General features: G+C 40.4%; 3 protein-coding genes across 3 annotated transcripts; 2 read left to right on the top strand and 1 right to left on the bottom strand.

Annotated features, from left to right (window-relative positions):
• Positions 1-952: 952 nt before the first annotated feature.
• On the bottom strand, positions 953-11,859 carry aup1 (AUP1 lipid droplet regulating VLDL assembly factor). Its single transcript, XM_080773733.1, has 12 exons — positions 11,563-11,859; positions 10,809-10,946; positions 6,443-6,593; positions 6,082-6,269; positions 5,444-5,516; positions 4,881-4,954; positions 4,320-4,386; positions 3,009-3,108; positions 2,777-2,914; positions 2,535-2,683; positions 1,659-1,747; positions 953-1,428 (listed from the first exon to the last, which is right to left on the bottom strand). Exons 1-12 carry the CDS (start codon positions 11,601-11,603, stop codon positions 1,383-1,385), a joined length of 1,254 nt encoding a protein of 417 aa, XP_080629859.1. The 5' UTR covers positions 11,604-11,859; the 3' UTR covers positions 953-1,382.
• Positions 11,860-12,967: 1,108 nt separating this feature from the next.
• Positions 12,968-19,555, top strand: fnta (farnesyltransferase, CAAX box, subunit alpha). Its single transcript, XM_080774840.1, has 9 exons — positions 12,968-13,135; positions 14,498-14,583; positions 15,018-15,132; positions 15,543-15,647; positions 16,315-16,441; positions 16,598-16,746; positions 16,914-16,976; positions 17,191-17,356; positions 18,914-19,555. Exons 1-9 carry the CDS (start codon positions 13,008-13,010, stop codon positions 19,043-19,045), a joined length of 1,071 nt encoding a protein of 356 aa, XP_080630966.1. The 5' UTR covers positions 12,968-13,007; the 3' UTR covers positions 19,046-19,555.
• A 2,175-nt stretch (positions 19,556-21,730) lies between these two features.
• Positions 21,731-22,528, top strand: tmem271 (transmembrane protein 271; the record flags this gene model as incomplete). The annotated part of the gene is made up of 1 exon (XM_080773977.1): positions 21,731-22,528. One exon carries the CDS (start codon positions 21,731-21,733, stop codon positions 22,526-22,528), a length of 798 nt encoding a protein of 265 aa, XP_080630103.1.
• Positions 22,529-23,400: the final 872 nt, after the last annotated feature.

The following is a 23,400-nucleotide window of genomic DNA, read 5'->3' as shown; positions in this document are numbered from 1 at the left end:
AGATAGGCTATGTTCAAGAGCTGTAGCTGTAGCCGTTGTGTTGTGTTGCACACACGGTGCTCATATAGATTATAGAGCCTTAATAACTGGTTAAAAGGCCTTAATTACAATACGGCGACAGAGAAGCATCTATCTATCAGTAGGCCTATATATTCCTCTACTCATTTCTACATTCAAGAGTCACTTAAATCTAAATTTTTCTTTTGTTTTGATTGATTGATTTTCGTCATGAAGATTGCGCCAATGCGCCATAAAGAATGTGAAAACACATTACACACAACACCCCCCAGGAAAGTGTTTGTGTCCTAAACATAATTTAAATAAGATCTGGTTGCAAAATGGGTGAAGTGGCCCTTTAACCCAATTGAACAGTTGCACTGTGGCATGATTTCCCACAATATCCTTTTTCTTTGCTTCCCGGTTTCTTTCACACCATACTTTGCATTCATTCACTCCCATAAAACACAAATAAAATACTACTGTAACTTGCACACATATACAGTACACCACATATAGCTTTTTTTGGTTCATTACATTACATTTAATTTCTTTGCAACATCTGTGGACTCACCCATTTTCTCACACTCAAACTGTTAACTTGTAACTGTAAGTGCTGGTGGGACACAAATACATGGGTAGCAGAGGAACAGATAGCTCCATGAAATTCCATTACACAAGATCTGTTCTTTGCTTCCCTCTTCTGGCAACCGTTGATAACCAGAGGATTGCAGGTGACTTATTATTGCTTTATAAATGCATCATTTGACCCTTAGTTGGATGTTTGACTGAATCGAATATTCAAATACTATTACAATTGAATAATGTTAACTCTAAAGCATGATAAATAATAAATATAGGAAATTATATTACTTATACTTCCATTTTAACAGGTTTGCAGACAAATACACATTGAGAACAATATCAACATCAATAAATTACGTTTTCTTAAAAGCAAGGTCAAGCTGAACTTTATTGTCATCGACGAGTCTGGGCATTATAAAAATAAATAGTCACAGTCACTGGATCGTAATATAAACTGTTATCAAAATTATGTCTTAGCCAGAATGAAGGTTTTTAGACATGCATAATCACCATTCCACTGACATATGTACATGTTCAGAATATCTCCTCTGCTATTCGTGACATCCGTTTCCAACATTTGTTGACCATTGAGTCCACCATTCAAAGTAAGACATTCCAGCATTGCAAATGTGCTCTTAGTCTTACTATTTAATTTATAATTCGTCGCGTGATTTTCCAATGTCAAAAATGTGTGCTGCATTACATTTTTGTGTTGAAAATCTGTGACGTTTGGTGAGTCGTACGACAAAGTATAAATTAGGTTTCACTCTTCAGCGCTCCAGTAATGACTTCACTCGTATTCAATGAAGGTCTTCCTGATCCAGGCCATGCTTTTCAATGTAGCGTCTGGGTAAGAAAGTTGGAAATAAAACACAATTTAATGTCTATTTTATGTTTATTCTACTAGCCTATACTAATGTCTCAGCCTCCTGTTTCCAGCAATACGCTAAAAGTGAAGGAACAGTTTATTCTACTAGCCTATAACACTACTGTAACAGTCTCTAATAATAACATTATTTCACATAACGTCATAACAAAAAACTAAACGTGGAGATTGTAAATAGCAAAAAACTTGCCTTCTTGCAAAATTATACAGTGCATCTTTTCTCTCCTGCAGGGACAAATGTCTGTCGGTTGGTGATTTTCCAAAGGTTTTGGCAGCAGACTGTGGATGAATTTAGAATGCAGTTACAACCTACCTCCTGAATATGAAAACAAGCATGAGCTTCAGAATGTATTTAGCCTACACTAATCATTCAAATAAACTGGTTAACACTTTCATCAGTGTTCATGAGATGTTACCGCAAGCCAATGTCTGTATTTGCACCAACTTCCGGGTCACACAGCCCAACACAACGAGAGGAGGAGCAAAAAGTTGTAGGAGCAGCAGCCGACATGTCTTAGCTTTCGCCAGAAACGGTAATATGTCGGGCGCAATGCGATCATAAATCACTATTTGCATCTGAATGTCGGACGGATTGGACAAAACAACAAGTTTGGAGTATTTCTCTGAGAAAACCAACAGCAAATAAACACGATACAAAGATCGGATCCTTATGGGGTGCACGCGCATTAATCCTCGTGCTGGGAAGAACGTATGGCGCGGCTTGGCGTATTCATAAAATATTGGTAATGCTGTAAAATGAACATGAATTCTGTAATATCTCACAAAATTAAATTGTATTATTATCTTTCTGAAACAAAAGTTCAGAGATAGTGACCAATCAGTTTATGACTATTTTATACATATTCTGTACCTGGATATATACCAGGCTATAGTGGATATACTGAATCATAAAACGTGACTATTTTAGGACAGAGATTCAGTCAAACCCCAGTTTACAGAGTAGTTGAATTGGGTTCGATCCCCGTCAAAAGACCAATTGTCACTACCCATGTCATTTGAGTTTCCTTTAAATGTATTGTATTTTAACAAAAAAAATTGCCCAAACCGTGACAGTGGGAACAGGACTCGATGAATAGGAGGAGTCCCAGGAGTTTCTGGGAGGTCCAAATGTAGACGCCCCACTTGCTTCCTCTGGATTCTCCTCTGGACTCTCCAGTAGATTTGTGATGGTGGTGTCGATGCAGTTGGTTTTGGCTTAAAAAAACAATAAAATGTTTTGGTCCTGCATACTGTGCATAGTCAAAAATGTTCCATTTGTTAATGTGCACTATATTTCTAAGTACCTACCTAAGTCCCTTGCAATGACATTCAGTGGGACATCAGGCAGCACGTCCTTCACCTGCTGAGCCATTCGAATAATCCTATGATCCTCTGTTCCCAAGCTTGGCACCATGAAGCTAAGGGAAATGGAGGCAGGTCTCACACCTACGTTTGGATAAAGAATACATATAATAAACAGCCATGGATACTCATAGAAAAGACCTCAGAAAAAACTATCAATTGTTTTTGACATGCATACTTGAAGTTTGTGGCACAGTATGCCTTTTCCTTTTGATGTGTTCTGCTTTATCAGCTTTTGTGAGGCGAGTGGAGGCCACACAAAGTTCACGTGCTAGAACCTGAAATGTAAAGCATTCAAACAAAGGACATGTATTAAATGGTGTTAATCAGTGGTGTAAAACAGTACTCAGTAGTTACAACAGTAGTTGTTTTACTTAAGTACAATGATCAATACTGCAATGTAGAACTATAGTCAGGGAATATTATCAGTATAATGTCAAATCTGGGAATACATTTCTTACCAATAATTTTCTTCACTAATGTGTTTGTCTTACTAACGTATCCAACATTGGTTTATATTCAACCACCATAGGGGATTTTTTGACAGCTGCTGAAAGTTGGGGTACCATCAACAGCCAATATATGGCAAAATGTTCTAAATTTCAAACCCCCTAGTTTGACACGACACATACACATATACTTAAAGCATAATGAAATTTAGAACATTTTGCCTTATAATGGTTGTATGGTACCCCAACTTTCAGCAGCTGTCAAAAAATCCTCTAGGGTGGTTGAATATAAACCAATGTGGGATATGTTAGTAGGCACCTTTACAAACACATTGGTGAAGAAATTTCTTGGTAAGAAATGTATTCCCAGATTTTATTAATATCCCCAGACTACTACTCCGTTACAAGTAAGTCTGGAATTCAAAATGTACTTGAGTAAAAGTACAAAGATATTGACATCAAAATGTACTTAGTAGTAGTAATATGCAGAATGTGCCATTTCACGTTTTCAAATGCATAAGAAGCATCGCAGCGCATTGTGAGCTTGTAAATTGGCCATTTTCAAATGACTGAAATGTATGTGGGCTGAATTGGTTAATGCATGTTTTGTAATAATAATCAAAGTAAGTACTAACGAAAGTTTTCAAATTAATGTAGTGGAGTAAAAGTAAAATATTTGTCTCGGAGATGTAGTGGAGTAGAAGTAAAAGCATTGGAAATACCTCAAAATTTAAATTAATTACAGTACTTACACTACTTAGTAAATGTACTTTCCACCACTGGCGTTAATATGTACACCAACAGACCTTTATGAAATATTACTGGGAGTTCGTTCACCCCATCTCAAATCCACCTGGCCTAGACTAGAGACGTTCAGCCAAAACAGATGCGCCACAGTGGATTTGAACCGCTAGAATAGAGAGGTACTTTGCCCCTGCACCACCAAAGTGCCCTATAGTTGCTTTTTAGTGGACCTTTATAATTCTGCAAGCATTAACGATGATTAAGAAGTGAAACCAAACAGAAAATGTAAGTTTTACCTCCTGGACTTTGTCGGCCATCTCTTGCTCAGTCTCACCGTCCTGTTTGGAAACTGGTGCGAGCCAACTGTGAAACACAGAAAACATAAAGCAATAATAACGTTGACAGAAACTGTTAAAGGGATGCGGAAAATCTCAGCAGATTTGTTGTATTGTTGTTAGAATTCTAAGAGCGGTGGAAATAAATGTTATTACTATGAGTTTTTCATTTGTTAATTATGGAAGTAATAAAAAATATAAAAAAGGAATAAGATATGGACATCCCCATAAACGGTGCTGGACCCAAAGAAATGATCAAATGAAGAAAAACAAATTGGAATGTCCAAAACAACGTTTTGCCCCTCCGGGCTTTCTCAAGAACATTGTTTGTTAGGTTGAAACAAAGATGGGGAGCAGACATATATCGTGTGCGGACATTTCATTTTGTTTCTTCAGTAAGAGAATAAATTCCACATTATTTAGTTGCAAATTGCTTGTCGCAATAACCAAATGATTAGTTTTAATATAAAGCTGAGGATGAACAATAGCAGATGATGCAAATAAGGAGACACAAATCAGTACCTTACATGATACACGGTACATGGAGCAAACAATGTCCACAACAGTTCCGTCAGCCAACTGGACTCTGGCATGCTCTGTGAATAGAGAGAGCGCACACAATCATTTCTAATTCCCTTAAAATTCAACAGAATTTGAAGTCCCATATAGATTTATCTGTGCTGGTGGTGCATGGTGGCACAGACAATTAGTGCACTAATGCTCCTCGCTCCCACAAGGATGCAAGTTTGAATCAAACTCCCAATATTCTGCCCTGTTAGGTATCTAGTACATCTATGTAGTATGTTCACTTCAGGGACAATTTGAACCTCACAAGTGTACTTAAGTACACTTAGTTACTTTACACCACTGATGGTAACCACTCAGAAAACATTGTTCTACTCTTCGTGTACTAGGAACATATCATTTATTCTGCTATTATGTACATAATATTACACTTTAACCATCAAAGAAAGAATCCAATCAACGAACAAAATATCATTTGCTAGGTGTATTATCTCTGCATTAACATCCAACATTGCTGCTGAAAACTTTTTATTTCTCAATGAATGCGTAAATGACATTACCAAAGCAACAAAAGGTCTTTTCACCCGCAAGGCCACAGGCTGAATGCAATCAGTCAAAGAAAATGGCCAGGAGCTGAGGGGAGAAATATCAGTTAGAAAGATACGCATTCATTTACTTAAGTCTACAGATCAAAATAAAGTGTCCGGCAAAGGAAGAAGCAGAAACGCAAGCTGGTTGTGGACATTGGACAAATATAGAAAAAAGCGATTGGCTTATTAGGTTCCCAAGTTGCATCGTGTTACTTATACTCTCAAATAACAAACAAAAAACACCATATTCCCATTTAAAACGAAAGCGCTGCTGTGAAATGATTTTCTTATCAGTAAGAAACCGTATACATTCAAGTCTAATTTACAGATAAGACAACACGTACATACTGTACGGCAATATACCGTATCCAGGAAATAGCCAGCTTCAACTCGAGGCTAGAATAGACTGATTATAGGCGTTTACATATCTAGGCGACCACCACAGACAGCAAACTTAACTCCCCCATTTCTGGCTTCACTTCATGGGTGGTTGTTTTGTCCACATGAACACAACATATTCAATATTCATTCTTAGGTTTCAGTGGAACTGCTCTTTGAAGAAACCAAAAAACGAAGGCCAGGCCAGGGGGAAAAAAGGTGACACTAACCTGAACTTGAGGAGGCCAGCACGTCCATTTGTGGTATCCTCTTCAGGGAACAGAAGCAAAGGCAAAGTGCCTTCAGTGGAACAATACCTCTGAAGAGACCCTCCAATCACAGCCTGGCCCGATGCAGAGTTCAGCTCCATAAAGCCTCTAGCCCAACACACAAAACCAGTGGAGCCCTCCAGTTGTGGCTGTGAAGCGGAGAGAGACGAACAAAGCAATTCTCAAGGTGAAACCATGACACAAGTACAAGAAGGCTACAAGTAGAATTTAAAAAGGCGTTAATTTCATGCCTTGCAGTTTAATCAGACACCACAGCTTACACCTTGTGCAAAGTTGAAAATGCATGAGGAAATATACTTACAGTATTGCAAGGAGTCAGGAGGTTGATTATGTTGTGGTCAAACTCTGTCACATGATTGCATATGTACAGTTTAGCATTCTTGTCTCTTGAACGTGGGTTTTGCTGTACGACATGCATCCCCAGGACTGAGCACATGATCCTTACAATAAATCTAAAAACAAAAGAAAAAAAGAAATGGTTTTGAACATATAAGGTGGTCATTTAGTAACATTTAACATACAGATTATTATAAAAAATAAATTAAGGTTATAAATGAAGCATAGCGTTAGTTCATGCAGGACACAGGGGTTTTGCACGCCTCAGCTGTCAGTCTGCTGACCTGAGATCAGATTCTAAAAATGTCTTCTACATCCTGACAGTTTTCTGAAAAAGCTATGTTTCTACTGCATGTCAGTCGATTTTTCAAAAATAGCAGACCTACAAGCTCGTAGCGCGCCACTCGGTGGCTCGCTATGAGCTTGTAGATCTGCTATTTTTCAATAGCTAAAGCATAACATAATGCTAACACCAAAAAGGGTTCCCGCCCAGAATGGGTTAACAGAGCGGTATCTTTAAATACGTCTTTGCATTCACTAGATCTCTGCTTGTCTTGCTGCTTAGCTGCCTCCTCCACCCCAGCCTCTACCTTTTGATCAGAGCCCGCCATAGTCTATAGAGCGTCACAGTCCCGCCCAGCCCCCTTGTGTGGCCCAGGAAATAATTCCCCATTGGCTTTTCACAAAGTATTTATTTAAAGACTTTTACACTGCGGACAAAGCCAACTGGGCTCGTGACAAATCATGACAAATCATGTTTTGGGCAGATCAAATAATTTTCAAAGAAAAACGGAACAAAAGGTGTTGTACCCTGACTTTTTTGAGTGGTGCAACCACTCCTATAGACAGCTGTGTGTGGCTGTGTCCCTGGCTGTGTCACTGTTGCACAGCCTAACACACAGGCCAGGGAGGAGGGCTAGTACAGTACAGTACAGCACCACTTACTTCAGATGGACTGCAATACAATACATCAGTGAAAAAGAAAAATAGATCAAAAATATAACAATATTGCGAAAGCAATATTGCATCCCTGTGGTGGGTTTTGCTTTGCATGTTGCAAAGAATTCAGGGAACATCTCCCAGAGCGAAGAATCTACTTTGACACGAGTGTTTTTGACTGAAGAGGGTAACACAGATCTATTATAGTGCGTCAGCAAGGTTGTTGCCTGCCACAAGTGCCATTATGTGATGATTGTTGTCACAAAAAATATCCTTCATTTAAAAAGCAGGATATGAGAGAGCCATGGGCCCCTAATTTACAATTTAGCACAAGGTAAATGGTATCTACGGTAATGGAATGGTAGATATTATACAGTACACAATAATGTCCTCTTTTAGTTGTTAAAGAAGGTATGCCATTCGATAAAAATGTCATTACCACATTTGATGTAATTACACTTGTCTGTGACATCCACTGACTGACTGTATAGTGCATACGAGTTCTAAAATCCATCTACAATGTATTTTTAAGAGCTTTCCATTTGTGTAGTACACTATTGCATCACTGCAAAACTTTGGTTTGTGCTGGCATGTACTGGAAATGGTAAAACTGTTGCTTCAGCACTTTTAATATAAGCAAATGCATTTCCTGCCATCTGAAACATTTTCACGAGCACTCAAAACCAGTGATTGTTTCCCTTTAACACAATGATAAATAAAAACGGGTGAACATTAAGTCAAATGTGACTGGCTTGAATGTACTTTCTAGGAAATGGGTAAGGTACTCTAACTGGATGAACTGTGACTGCTCTCACAGTAGAGGAAAGGTCAAAGATAACGTAAGATGGAAAAAGTGGGGGAAAACAAATCACTGAATTTTTGTGCTGGGGAAAGGTAAAAAGAAACAAATGCATTCTGCCTAAAAATATGATTAAATAAAAACAGATATGACCCATTGCTATACAAATCAAGGTTATTGTAATTGTAGCTTTGACATTTTTTTTGTAAATAGCTGATCTACAAGCTCCCATCTACAATCTCATTATGAACTGACATTTTTTAAATTTGTGTAAATGACATGCCCAAAATATATAGACAAAGGTTGAAAGTGGTTGAAGGTTAAAATCTGCATAACTGCCAATATCTATGGTGTAAAAAAAGTCAAATAATGACTTTATATACTGTGTTGTCATTAATATGTCAAGTGACTATTATGCAAAATATTTGGGATTATCTCAAATAATTGCGATCAGGTGATTATGTAATAATGTCTTGACAGACCTAGGTGCTTGCTCTCATCTGTGACACAGCTGTATTACAGAAAGTAATCCAAAATGGGTGCATTCTCCTGACTTTTGCCACTGCCATGGTGCCAACTACTGTCCCGCAAGCAACAATGATTCACCACGCAACTACTTTGCATCGGTGTGGTTGACCTTAAAACTGTTTTGTTGCAAGGAGTTGCGACTAGTCACAACTGGTGTGGTTTGTGTTTTACATGCTATTTTTAATATCTGGAATCTAGAGTTGCAATACCAACCCTTGACAGCCCGCACATCCAAACAGAAAAGTCCTATCTGATTGTATTAAAAACATTAAACTCCCCAACACTGCAGTTGTAACTTAAGGAAAGCTCAAATTATCCTCTTTCAATCTGCAAAGTTCTCGTTTCATAAAATTCCACCGTAGACATGTTATGAGCTACTTTCTCTCAATACATTCTGTGCAGGTGATACAGTGTTGGAGTTTGGTGTACCACCGTTTTGAAATTGCATATGGCAGGAGGCAGCAGGATCCGTTATTTGCTTCCAAACTCCAACACTTGACAGAAAGTAGCTCACTCAGTGTTGGGAGGAGAAGGACGATTCCTCTATGTTCTCCTGTGGGGGCTCCTCACTGGCATGTGAGTCAGTACTCTACATTCTCCTGGTGGGGGCTACTCACTGGCAGGTGAGTCAGTACGAAACAACAGATTCCTCTACGTTCTCCTGGTGGGGGCTCCTCAGAGTCCTCACTGGCAGGTGAGTCAGTACGAAACAACAGCAGTGACAACACAGAAATGTGTTGTCACTAGACCTTTCGCTAAGCCCCGCCCTCTCCCCATGGGTTGGACACTTTCCAGGTGGGCTAATTCCAATGTAATACTAAATGGACTTCAGACATTATAAATACTGGTTCATTTTTTGAAACGGACCTTCAAAATCGCTTCCAAATCCATCAACATGCACTGGAAAAATATGTTGACATTTTTTTTTTAAACAACGTTTTATCATATAGGAAAACTATTTGTCTAATCACAGATTCTGGTAGTATTGGGCATGCTAAATGACATACTAAAAGTCTAGACTTTTAGTATGTTAATTAGCATGCCAAATAGGCAAATACTACCAGAATCCATTGAAAAAACTATAAGCATAACATGGGTTAGACTCTAACTCTAAGTCTCTAACTCTTACCAAACAATAGGCTACTCAAAAATAAATAAAAAATAAGAAGGAGGATAATTTAAGCTTTCCTTATAGCTGCAATATTGGTGAGTTTAATGTCGTTTTATTACAATCAGATAGGACTTTTCTGTTTGGATGTGTGGGCTGTCAAGGGTTGGTAATGGTATTGCAACTCTATATTCCAGAAAAATAGGATCTAAGAGTGGCTTGCGGCTAGGTGTCAACCGTGGACGGACAGACATGTTATGGACCATGAAGTGACTAGAACAGCTGATGTATAACTGGCACAGTTAAAATAAAACTATAAGAGGGATTTAGTATCAAAGGGAGTCTACCAATGCGCCTCAAGCCTGGAACGGCTGGTCCGGTCCGGTGCATCACAGGAACAGGGACACATGTTGCAGAAGGAGGTGAGGACACTGGAGCAGCACAGACATTTCAAGCCTAGAAGAACGACTAACGTTTCGACCTAGGCAGTCTTCATCAGAGTCATGACTCTGATGAAGACTTAGGTGGAAACGTTCTCTTGTACAAGCACCTAATAAAAAGGCTTGAAATGTCTGTGCTGCTCCAGTGTCCTCTTCTCCTCCTATAGCTTTAATATCATCACAAAATAGGCTTATGTATGAAATAAATTAACAATAAAACTATGGATGTTTTGTTTTCTGAATTTCTGTATAAATGTTCTTTTTGTAAAGCTTAATTTATTATTCCAGTTAACTTTAGTTATTGTTAAATACAGTGCAATGCACTGTAACAAACAGAGTGCATGCTCAATAACTATTATTTGCACAAGTTTGATTTTTGTGTTGGCAAAAATGGGACCACGCTGCAAGCTTGTACATCAGCTATTTTTTGAAAAAGCTTGACAGTTTGAGAACTACTGATTTAGAAGGCATTTGTAGGTCTTAATGGGATACACATGCATTACTTATATGTACTTACCTTCTAAGAAGACTTTCTGGCAGAGCACAGCTAACCAAGAACACATGAACACCAATGAAAATTCGCAGCAACATCAAACAAAGGCCAATTGGAGAGTATATCACCAGAAGTAAGAGCACAAGCCCATCTTTGGGAAACCTGCACAGAAATGATTAAAAAGGGAAATGTTGTACACTGCCACAATAGCAAAACATGCATTATGTACTTTCTTAGCAAACTGTAACGTTAACGTCGCCATCAATTATAATGTTAGTTCAGGACTGAATAATTTGGTAAGATTTTTTTCATAAGATTCTGGAAATAAAGCAGCAATGCATGTTTAACTTAACGGCAACATTAGAGCAGCCGGTATAGAACGGGTTGTTTTAGATAATGGGTCTTCAAGGTTACCTTTTTTCAGCCCTAAGGACCTGCTAGCTGAGAGAGAGATGAAGCAGGGACCCATAATTGTATCAAATTGTGTTGCAGATTAAACTTTTTTACAGGCATCAATTATCTAAATTATTTGGTTCATTTGTTACACATTAGCTTCTCTATTAATTCATGTTATATTGCATTGCTCTGTCCGCCTCACTCCCTTAGAAACCCATCACACAAAGACTTTGGGGGACCCCCTGTAGTAGCTCTGAGGACCCCCTAGGGGTCTCGGACGCCCTGTTGAAGAGTCCTTTAGGCTGTTCTGTAGAGGCCATATTACCTGAACATCTTATTATAAGCTATGACAGCGAGGCGTCCGAGGCTGACGTTAACTTACCGACGAAAGTCGAACATGTCTTCTGCGCCCCGAGTCTCCATGCCTGTTGTGTCTTGTTTGGTAGCCAGCCACACAAGGCTACTACTGGAGCTAATGCTAAGCAGAGAACGATAATGTTGTCCGTCTTGAGAATAAATAAGTCATGTCATATCATTGTTTTTGTTTTTTTACCAGAATAACGTTAGTTATCTGTAATTGAACGGTTAACGTTGTCGACAACTTGTCGACCTGCTAAACGCTACCTTTTCGCTGGTTGTGTTGTTGTTGTACTCTGACTCTGCTTGTCTTTCTCTTCTTCGTAACCTGAGAGAGCAAAGTGCTGCCTACGGTTTTAGCTAGCAAATACTTCCGGTTTGGGGTTTTCAAAATAAATGCGACACGCGCCAAGAGTGGAATGTCGCCCTCTTGTAGCAGCATATGACAACCCCCTTATTTAAGTGCATTTCTATCTCTGGGGCCCCCAATTTATATTGTAAATATGAATTATAAATATTCCTAACTAAAATATATTGTAGTTTGGAACTAAATGGACCCCATGGGTGTACGTAACTCTGGGAGTGTACAAATGGAACCCAACTGGGGGTCCTTGAAATTAAACAGATTGAGAATCACTGCTATAGCCCATGTTCTCTCGAGGGGGTCTCTTGGCATTATCTCTTCAAATGGGGATTATATGAGGGTCCGCGGGCTAATTAGTGTCAATTTGGGGGTCCTTGACATGAAAAAGTTTGGGAACCACTGTTCTACATAAACAGTCTTCAGTCTTCTTTAATACATTTTTAGATAATTATAATATTAATATTATGGTTCGCAATTAGCCTTAGATCAAGACTATCGTACATTTTGATAATCTTACTTTCTACTTAAACTGTTTTCACTCAGTCTTCTTTTAGTCTTCTTTATTACAATTAGAGATATACTATTAATATTAGGGTACACAACATTAGCCTTGGATCAAGACTATCAAGTCTATCTATCAGATCAAGTGCTTTCGTTTGAAATGTACCCATTCTGCATAATGTTAATAAATACTTCAATCAATCAATCAAGTGATTTTATCCATTTTGACATTTTGATAAAAATACATCTATGATAGTTTTGATCCAAGGCTAATGTTGTGTACAACATATTCCAAATACGTTTACGTTATTATACTAGGCTATTTATTTATTAATTCAAAAACACACATTATTGTTCAATTTGCTTCTTATTTTGAACTACATACTGGTAGTCGTAATATCCAGCCTGCTACTTCCTCATCGTATGACGGTGTCGCGTGCCCCCCAATAGCCGACCTACAAGCTCACCACGCATCACATCGCAACGCGTGGTGAGCTTGTAGATCGGCTATTTTCGGCGAGCTTCAACCAGAAGTGACGTCCGGCCCACACGCTGAAAGCTCCGACGCAAAACTAGCAGTGTTTCTTTTTAGCACGTTAGCAGCGATGTCAGGTCTTGAAACAACGTCAAATGAATCTTTAGAACTCAAAGAGGATAACGAAGCAGACGCGGAGGTCCATGTCCTCCACGGAGTTGATTATGACATCGATCCGTATCGATATGTCTTCTACAGGTAGGCTACAGTACTATCATCATCGGCGTTCTCTCTCGGAGTCAGGATTAATCCCCCCACCAGCGCTACTACTGTACTAGACAGTTTATCTAGAGCAGGGGTTCCCAAACCTTTTCATGTCAAGGACCCCAAAAATGTTACTCATTAGCCTACGAACCCCATTAGAAACGTGCCAAGGAATCCCCATAAGAAGATTTTGACGGCTTTAGCAGTGATTTTCAAACATTTTCATTTTAAGGGTCCCCAAGTTTGATTTGAATTAGGCTACAGTCCCTTATTAAATGAGTCCCATTTAATTGCATTTCTATCTCTGGGACTCCCAATTTATATTGTAAAGTCAATGTTAATTTAACTCCATTTGGTTCCATTTATACACTCAGTTACAGACCCAAACGGGTCCATTTGGTTCCATTTTGGTTGGGGACTCCCTCAAGGACCCCTGGGGGTCCCCGGGCCCCACTTTGGGAACCACTGGGTGACTGATCTAGAAACCAGTTAGCACTAATCTAAGATAATAGCCAGTTTTAGTTCTAGAGACTGGCCGCCGTTTCCTAAATAACAGTACGCAAATGTATGATTTAACTCTTATTTGTTTTCTAATCCTGAATTAGGCTTAATGATGAAAGATCCATCACTGTGTTTGGATGCTTGTGACCGCAGTTACTATGTAAACGTGCAGGAAGCCTGTAATGCTCAAGCCTGTCACACTTCCCCTGTCACACTTCGCCTGTCACACTTCCTGTACTGGCTTTGCCTGTAGTGCTTGCATATCTTTCTATGGGCCAACCAAGCCTGTCACGTTTTATGTAATGCTGCTAGCCACAGCCCACTGACTCCATAAAAAGTGTCAGCTACTCAGCTCCGGAGTAACAGCGGAGATCTAAGCAACCCTGCATTAAACCAGGAAATGTCACATCACGACTTTAGCTTATTCCTTCTAAATCTCTGTATATAAAATATAGCTAACTCGTCAAATCTCTTAGTTACATCAATATTGTTATAACACACACACGGGCGACACGCCACTACACACACACACGGCCGCTATTTGTTAAATGTTTCGGGACATTTAATATCGCTGAGACAGTTTATTTATTTTTGGACCACAATGCTTATGAGACTATTTCAAATGAAACTTCTACGGCCGTGGAGGACATGGGGATGAGCGAGTGACATCAGGACTTCGGTAGAGATTTCACTGTCTGTCCGCTCCGCTGTAGTCCTGACATAATGAAGTGACATTATTCCGGTAGTGTCTCAGCCCTGCGGTCGCCTTTAACTTAAGGCGTCTTACTGGTTTATTCATAATCTGGTTCATGCATAATGCATTTATACATTAACCCACAGCATTTCTCTTCATAGAGATAGAAAAGAGTGGGCAGACTTGGAGCCTGTTCCCCAAGACGATGGACCAAATCCTGTTGTGAAGATTGCCTATTCTGAAAAGTGTGAGATGGTTTAATTCCATTAATTTGATTGTAGTTTAGAACAGTGACACTGTGACATGCCAACGAGTTTTAGATCAACTCGGGCAGGCTTTCACAATCACTTTCACTTTTGAAATAATTGTGATGTCCTATCTATTGAATATGAAGGACCAAATCCTTAGCAGACCTTATATTTAACTGTCCTTTCCTTGCTTTTTTCTGCAAACTGTTAATAAAGTATTCAATCAATCAATCAGATTGTCAGAAATTGTTTACAGCAACTCGTGACTTCAAGAGTTTAGCAAATTGATGCCTGTAAAACATGCAGGCCACGTTTTCAATTAATCAGTTAATCAAATTACAGAGAAAATGTTATGTTAATCAACACAGTTAAAAATGTGTGTTTACAAAAACATATTTTGACTACTCATGAATGATTCATATTTCTCCCACAGTCACAGATGTATATGATTATTTCCGTGCATTGCTGAAGAATGATGAAAAAAGTGATCGGGCATTTGCATTAACTGCAGATGCTATTGAGCTGAATGCTGCAAATTACACAGTGTGGTAAGCATACAGAAAAGTCACTTTTAAAATTTTATTTATTCAATTTATTTTTGACAATGGGGAGTCCCAGCAATATGTGTAATCTATCTGCTATTTTTTCTATTTTTTACAAAAGAAAGAAATAAGTTTTTGTCTGAAAATGGCACAAACCTAGCCAGGCTAGTAACAGTGGTGGAAAAAATACTTGCATGCTTTACTTAGGTAAAAGTACTAATGTTGCAATGTAGATATACTCCGTTACAAGTAAAAGTCCAGTAATCAAAATTACGTACGTACAGCACTTAAGTAAATGTTAGTTACTTCCACGGTTCCACCACTGTAGTACAATAATATGAAGTAATGGTAAAAAGCCTGCCATGAGCTGTGATTCTAGTCAATGTACTTGTGTGTGTGGTATTGGTAATCTGCAGGCACTACAGGCGTGTGTTACTGCAGAGCTTAGAGAAAGACCTGAGGGAAGAGATGAGCTACATTACAGCCATCATCGAGGACCAGCCCAAAAACTACCAAGTCTGGTGAGCTCTACCGAATGCAGTCAAATGTGATGCTATACACAATACATTTCTTTCTTGCATAATTATAGCCTTAGTCGCAGGCTTAGGGCCGATTCATACTCCTGTTTCGGCGCTGTAGTGCCAAAATGATTTCGGCTCGTCAGAAAATTTCAGTAGCACCGAAGAGCCGACTTTAGGACGGTACCCGCCCCCCCGAACCTCAAATGACGTCAAATTGTAGGCTCTACAGCGCCGAACCGACTTTTATTCGGCTCTAAAATAGGAGTATGAATCGACCCTAACTCATCTGCGAAGAGAAACGCCTGGTCACAACCTAAGGCAGAGACTGTATCGGCGGAGGTGTCGGGTCAGAACATCCGTCAGATGTATTTACCCCGGATACGATATTTGTTCGACCAATCACAACACATTTGTAAAGCGTCAGCGTCATTTACTTGAGCTGTACTTCCGCCCAAATCCTGCAACTAACGCCCCCAAAAAACGATACCGTCTACTCTACAGTGTAGGTCTTGCCCAGCGTGGCATACTTACGGAAAAGGAGGGTATGAAGGATACCTGATTTAAATTATTATTTTGTATTGCCATGATGATGAATAATCTCTTGAGATTAGAATCAGGGTTTTGACAAACAAGTCAACACGATTGTTTTAAAAACTAATTATTCCAGGCATCATAGACGAATGGTGGTCGAGTGGTTGAACGACCCAACAGAAGAATTGGAGTTCATTGCTGAGATTTTAAGCCAAGATGCGAAGAACTACCACGCCTGGCAGCATAGACAGTGGGTCATACAGGTAGGTTTCACGAGTCTTTAGTAGAGCTTGGAAGGAATGTCAAGAAATTGTGCCTGGGTGGTCGCAAGTGGTAGGCTATTTGTTTGTAAGGGACTAAAGCCCTGCCTTGAATTAGTGTTTTTACTATTTTGCTCACCGTTCTCATCCAACATCCAGGAATACAAACTGTGGGACGATGAGCTAGAGTTTGTGGAAAGGCTTTTGGAGGAAGACGTGAGAAATAATTCGGCATGGAATCAGAGGCATTTTGTTATATCTCGCACTACAGGCTACTCTGATCCTGCCATAATGGACAGAGAGGTTCAGTAAGTAACTTTCTTTGCAATCCAGATGTTGAGGTATATTGAGTGACGTGCTATTATAAATGTGGCTCATATCGGGCAGAAACCGCTTATCTTTTTCATATATCAACTTCATCATGCTACAGTGTCACATTTTCTTTCAATCACTTTCTTTTCTTTTCTTGTACAAGATATTGTTTGAATCAGATCAAGAAGGCCCCCCACAATGAAAGCACATGGAACTACTTGAAAGGGTAAGTTGTGAAGAAACTGGAGCCAAAGCATGAATCTGCACGTAACAAAATATTGTATTCACATAATACATAATAGAAGGTCCTGGGTTCGATTCCCTCCGGGGACACCGGTGGATGCTGGGGGCGTGTTCTCTCCTCCGCGTCATCAGCGCCCATACCCTAGGTGGGGTTGGCGAATCGGCCGTTTAACAATATTATAATTTATTTGTCGCAGGATTCTGCAGGATCGGGGATTATCGTCACATCCAGGCCTGTTGGATCAGGTCCTGCAGCTGAAGGAGACGCACTGTTCACCTTACCTATTGGCCTTTCTTGTTGACTGTTATGACGATGTCTTGGAAAGCGACAACCAAAAGGAAACCTTAAGCAAGGCCCTAGAGGTAAGGGCTTTCAAGTCAACCTGGCATTCCTGTTTTGGGTCATATTATTAGGTGAAGCAATCATGAATAACATTTCATTAACGAAAATCCTGCACTCTGCTTTTTACTTGGACCTGCATTGAGTGTGTCTTGAAGACACTCATAATGAGGTGTCCAAACATTTTTCAAAGGGGGCCAAATTAGAAAAGAATTAAGGGCCAACTACATCTCCTACCTATCATAATGTACTTTCGGACCATATTAAAGTCACATACAAATGCATTGCATTTCAACAAGCTGTGAACAAAACACATAACTCCTTTTTCAGATGTGCAGCAAGGTTCATTCTGTCTGTTTAGCTACCAAGTGGTTAACATGGATGGTACAGTAGTTAAGTAGAGCTAGTACATCTCTTTCATTTGCATTACAATGACAGTCATTTATGACTGGGCCCACATTAAACTAGAGTTCTCAGCCTGGGAAAAAATGTAATGATAATAAAAATTGACACATTTTAATGGCCGTTTTCAAGATGTTTGACCATCCTCTCTGGAACGGAAGGTCCAATATACTCAGTTTAAAGCTTGTTGGATGCGTGACTTTGAGGACATTAGGCACATTGTTTGGTTGGCCCAGCCACAACTTTGGACACCTACTCCTATTGCTGGTCCAGAAAGGACCGAAATGTCGGTCAATTTAAATAAACTTATGCTGCTGAGCAAGAGCAGTGTGTGCACATTTTTTGAGTGGTGCAACCACTCCTATGGGTCAGCTATGTGTGTCCCTGGGTGTGTCCGAGCACGAAAATAGCTTTTGGTTGGTTTTCACAACCAAGTATCACTGTTGTGCAGCCTAACACACACACACATAACTGTGTATATATGATGGTTTGGGGTGTTACAGTACAGGGACCCCCTGGGGTCCCCCACACTGTAACTCTGTCATTTCTCGACCGTTTTGGACGCAGGGCGGCTCGCCAAAACCGGGCCGGCACCCTGGTCGCGTTCCTGTAACTTTCTGTAACTTTCGGGGATCCCCTGGGGACCCCCACACGGAGTTGCACCACTCACTTCACACGGGTGTGATTTTTATTTCTGAAATGAACCTGCATCCGAATGAATTGGATGTGTACATTTCACAATTTACAAAACTAGCATATCTACAATCTCAACATGCATTGCATCGTGACATTGACATTTTGGGAGCTTGCAGATCTGCTCTTTCAGAGCACGAAGTATAGTATATCTGTATAAATAGCACTTCACATTCAGTTCACTCATTTCAAATGAGAGAATTCATTACTGTTAAAATATGCAGCAGTGCACTGTGGATGGAGTGATGTACTGTATGGCAATTGTTGCATGCATTGCAACTTATTTATTTATAAGTTGATGCACATGTCAGCTACATTACACTAAGGTTTACAGCAGGTTCTCCAGGGATCCTTAAATAGCCTAAAAAACATTTACATTTAGTTTTTGAAATTCACGATCTAAAATGTCTTAATGTTACACATTACATATGATCTGTGGCACCTTACCTTTCTTATGTTGTCCCTTCGCTTTCCCTCATCAAAAGATTTGTCAAAGCTTGGCCAAGGAGAAGGACACCATTCGGAGGGAGTACTGGCTATATCTGGGCCGTTGCTTGGAAAGTAAATATGGATGTGCTGGTGCTTCTGATGGCCCAGCTCTGGCCTGCAACACCTGAGCTGAGGTGTCTACAACACAGAAAAACCATTGTCACTCCCATCTGTTTATACGGCATTTACTCATTATTGTTGGTAACAACATAGCTCCTAGTTGATTAGCCTAGGACATTCAGACGTAACAATGGCTTTTTAGACTAATTGTTTTGCATTGATTGTTTTTGTAATGTTTAACCATTAAAAAAAGACTTTGATTTTTCATAGCTTATATCCTCACCATGGTCTGTTTAATATAGAATACTCAAGTATTGTTTTTGAGTTGCCATAATGTAAAGATCGTGTCAAGCTCACGAGGACCTCCAAATGCCAACTTTAGCTGGAATATTGAGAAATATATCCAGCTATTATATCAGTGATTTTTTGCAATGTGTGTGAGCTTAACTTTCATGGCTGGCAATATGAGTCAAACTAGTCTAACTACTGTAATGTTCTTTATTTCCAGAAATAAACATGATTGCCATGGGAACTGTAAGAAGTGTTATGGAAACTAAAAATAAAAACTGTATTGCCAAGATGCCAGTAAGAGAGACATCCTTCTAATCACTGACACCCACAACCCTTCTTTCTTTAATACATTTACTTTATCTATGCCCACTCGCCCAGATACATTGCCACTCCATCCCATCACCACTATTTCTCTTAATGTCTAGAGATGGATAGGACAGGAAAGGTCTATAGTTTCTGATGTTTGGAAGCTGGATGCAACAGATTCCAAAGAAAGCCAGGTTTTCAGAACGGAAACTTAACCAACGATCAATCTCTCAGGGCCTGAGAGGTTGATGTTTGGTTTAGGACTCAGGCATGTTCAACAGTTTTTTGTCCCGGACTCTGAAGCTACACATGAGCGCCACTAGATGGAGATGTTTCTCCATTTCAACTCTAACCGCTGCCATCCACGCATAAAGTTGGCATACCTCAGGTCAGGTGTCTTAATTTTCACGTTTTGAGTCACCCTAACAAAGGACCAAGTCTTGTAATTGACACTATAGTTTATTAAACTGTAAAATATATTAACACAATTACAGGTTAGTTATTGATCTAACCTGTAATTGAGTTCATATATTGTATTTATTTATTAAACCTAATTTATCTATCAAACGATTTGGCAGCAGCTGTTTACACAGTACATTAAGTTTTCTGTCATACTGTATTACCTATAGAAACGCAGGACTGCCCTCTGGTCTTAGAGAAGAAAACTTGCAACCTACTTGGCGATGTTGGGCAGTTTGCCATCCGAGTATTGACCAGACCTGATACTGTCTAGCTTCTAAATAGCAAACAATAGCAGGGTAGTATGGCTGGCCATTAATGACTGCAATACATCTCAAACGACTCGGCTGTCCACAGTTCTGATCATTTATTAAAGTGTCTACAACCCACAATGCTCAAAACAGCAGCATAAACTCAAAATACCTAACCAATTTGCACTGCAAGCTATTGAAGTAACTATTAATTGCTGAGTATTGAGCAATCACAGAAATGTAACTGCATGGTTTGTTGCCTAATATACAGTATAAGCTGGATGGATGACGTTACGTAGGCCTAAATACAAGATGGATATGGTTTAAGTTCACAGTGGCATGAAATTCAATTGCACGCAAGCCTGAAACTTGGTTGGAAAAAGTGGCACATAATATTAGGTTACCAGTCCAGATGATAGATCATATTTCGGTAGACATATCACAATGTGCTGAGAATAGACAACATCCCACCAAATCCAATAAGGCTGGATTTTGGGAGGATCATTCTGAAGGGTGTGATGTTCAGTTACTTACACCATTTCCCCCTGATAGCCTACCCATGACGAGCAACAGCCTACAACTGGCAGGCAAGTGAGGCAACTCCTTCAGTTGTGCCCTTGGCTTAATCCAAAATTCTAAGAAACGACCAATTACCGATAATTTAGTCCCATTAGTGTCAAATAAACTTGTAAATGGCAAACAACATCCCTCAGATTCAAGTTATCAAATGCTTCTATATGTTGAGGTTGTTCTTAGTCTGAAATTTTAAAGCCTATACTTATAGTCGTACCGTACGAGCTCGGATGCGGCGCAACGCTCGGACTTTCGTTCTTTTTTGGGCGAGCAACACACGGTGGACGAAGTAGCACTTCAGCACCACGGACAGCAACCCACATGCAATTTGCTCTCGTAGCCTGCATATAAGTTATTTGCTTATTTCTCCTATGGCAGTACAGCCCACGGGTTACTGCAGGTGGTAGGCTACATAGCAACACAACCCCCTCCCTCCCCCCCCACCCACCCACCCACCCACTGCCAACAAAAACATTCAGTCTGGTGACTTGGAAGACTCTGCACTCTCAAGCAACGAGAAAAAAAATAAAAAAAACTTTGTGAGTGAGCTTCTCCGGACTAATGCTGTGGGTGGGCAGGGCAGGAGGATCACACCCAGCATGTAGTTTAATATGGATTAATCGATAGTCGGCTGCAGAGATAACGCGTTCTTCCCATTAAATATTTATATATTCCTGAAGCAGCGGCGGGATGTGAAAGAGACGCAACAGCACGAACTGAAGCTCAGCCGTTTGAACAGCAGGCAGCAGAGCAGTGGCACATCATATAATGTCCCACCAGGCTGCGAGTGCTTCGCGGGGATACGAGGAGGACAAAGGAGGATGAGGGAGGGAGAAGGATCCAGGAGAGCGGCAGCAGAGGTGGTGGAATATAATGAAGTTGAGTGGGAAAGGACTGTGCACCGTCGTCTCCAGCCTGCTCCTGTTCGTGTGCGCCGTGTGCGAAGTTGTCGTGGGATTGAGATGCATGTCGCTGGGCTCCGCGGTGAAGGTGCAGTTCCACCTCAGTGCTGCGGCCGGGGCATTCTACTCCGGGATACTCGTGGCGATCGGGCAGGCGCTCCTGGGGTTCGCGCTGCTCTGCTGCACGGACAAGCCGGGCTGCCAGAATTTCTCCCTCGTCGGCGTGCTGGTGTTCCTGCTGGGAGTTCTCACAGCCTTCTCCGGCGCGGTGGTGGACGGAGACACCGTTTCTCTGGTGGAGCGGAAATATTCACACTATTGCCTCCGCGCGCTGCAGGTCGTGAACCCCGTCTGCGAGCAGCTGAGAGCTTACCAGCGAAGTCTGGTCATCTCGACAGTTCTTTGCACACTGGAATGCATCATTGGGCTCATGAACCTGGTGATAATCAAACGGTATAAAACGGCGCAGTTTTACAGAAACAGGCAATCACAGTTGAGGCGGAGTACGGGGGCTATCGTTTTCAACGAGGAGCGGGACTTTTCCTCGTCTGAATTCCAACCGGTGTCCTACATCAATCTGGGTGTTTTCCATGTGTTTGACGAGACAGGTGCTTCGGTACAATGCAGGGGACACCCGTCAATTGAGCTCCCGGGTTACTCACCCACGGATCCAGAGCTCAATCGTTCCTATCCCTTTTCGTATCCGCTCCCCAGCGAACAACCGCCTGCATATGAAGACATTTTCCCGGTGGAGGCATGCAACATATAGCTGCTCTGGACCCAGCAGTGCTTTATTATAGATTTTGCCGCGACAATCACTGACGTTACGCTTAAAAGGACTCCCCAATCAGTAAGTTAAACTGAAGAAAGGACAAATGGTAGTGAATTTGATTTCAGTTTCAGACGATTCCTTCTCATGATTATATATTTTCGTATACGCCATCTGCCTGATTCATCGGTAGCTTAATTGTAAACCACGCATCAGAATCATGATTCATGCACATGATCAGATTAAGTAACAGGCCTATTGCAGGATTTCTTCCCACAAAGACGAGATCAAGGCCTTTAAACACCACAGTCAGACAAGCTTGCTAATGTTACAGCAGAAGTTGTGTTTCTGGATGTTTGCTGTTAACATTTTTACTTGTGAATAAAAAGTGTATTTATCCCTATACCGCTATATGCCAGCTGATCCTGTTGGTCTATATGTTGGCTGCTTGGTCACACATCCATAGGCCTATATGTTTTGTTTAAATGTGTGAGATTTATCTGAATTTGCGCTTAAGTTGCCATATGACCTAACTTCATCAAGTTTTGTTTGCTATACTTTAAAGTAAAAATAAATTCCCTACACGACGAATGGGATCAAATTAATCTACTTACAACGAAACGTATATATGAGGTAGGAGGACTTCAGCACCATGGAGAGCAACCCACGTGCAATTTGCTCTATAATAGTTGAAGCCATTCAATAAGTAATCCATTCAATGTCACAGCTATACTCAATAAGACCAAAGAATCCGTCGTGTGATTAAACACATTATAAAAGGGAGTGGAACAAGGGGATGGACAATCAATCAATCAATCAATCAACCAACCAACCAATACGTTTACGACAGAAACCAAGGGAGACACGGGAAA

This window comes from Protomyctophum bolini, assembly GCF_963924005.1.
Source record: "Protomyctophum bolini genome assembly, chromosome: 10".
NCBI classification, from domain to species: Eukaryota; Metazoa; Chordata; class Actinopteri; order Myctophiformes; family Myctophidae; genus Protomyctophum; species Protomyctophum bolini.
The sequence above is the reverse complement of the archived record's forward strand: the minus strand, read 5'-3'. Positions and strand labels throughout refer to the sequence as shown.

Excerpts from the sequence above, each read along its gene's own strand:
- aup1 (XM_080773733.1), bottom strand. The coding sequence starts at position 11,603 with ATGGAGACTCGGGGCGCAGAAGACATGTTCGACTTTCGTCG. Across the intron at positions 4,387-4,880 it reads TGTACCGTGTATCATGTAAG|TTGGCTCGCACCAGTTTCCA; the intron begins GTACTGATTTGT and ends TGTGTTTCACAG. Across the intron at positions 2,915-3,008 it reads TACTGTGCCACAAACTTCAA|GTGTGAGACCTGCCTCCATT; the intron begins GTATGCATGTCA and ends ATCCAAACGTAG.
- fnta (XM_080774840.1), top strand. The coding sequence starts at position 13,008 with ATGTCAGGTCTTGAAACAACGTCAAATGAATCTTTAGAACTCAAAGAG. Across the intron at positions 13,136-14,497 it reads TATCGATATGTCTTCTACAG|AGATAGAAAAGAGTGGGCAG; the intron begins GTAGGCTACAGT and ends TTCTCTTCATAG. Across the intron at positions 16,977-17,190 it reads ACATGGAACTACTTGAAAGG|GATTCTGCAGGATCGGGGAT; the intron begins GTAAGTTGTGAA and ends TATTTGTCGCAG.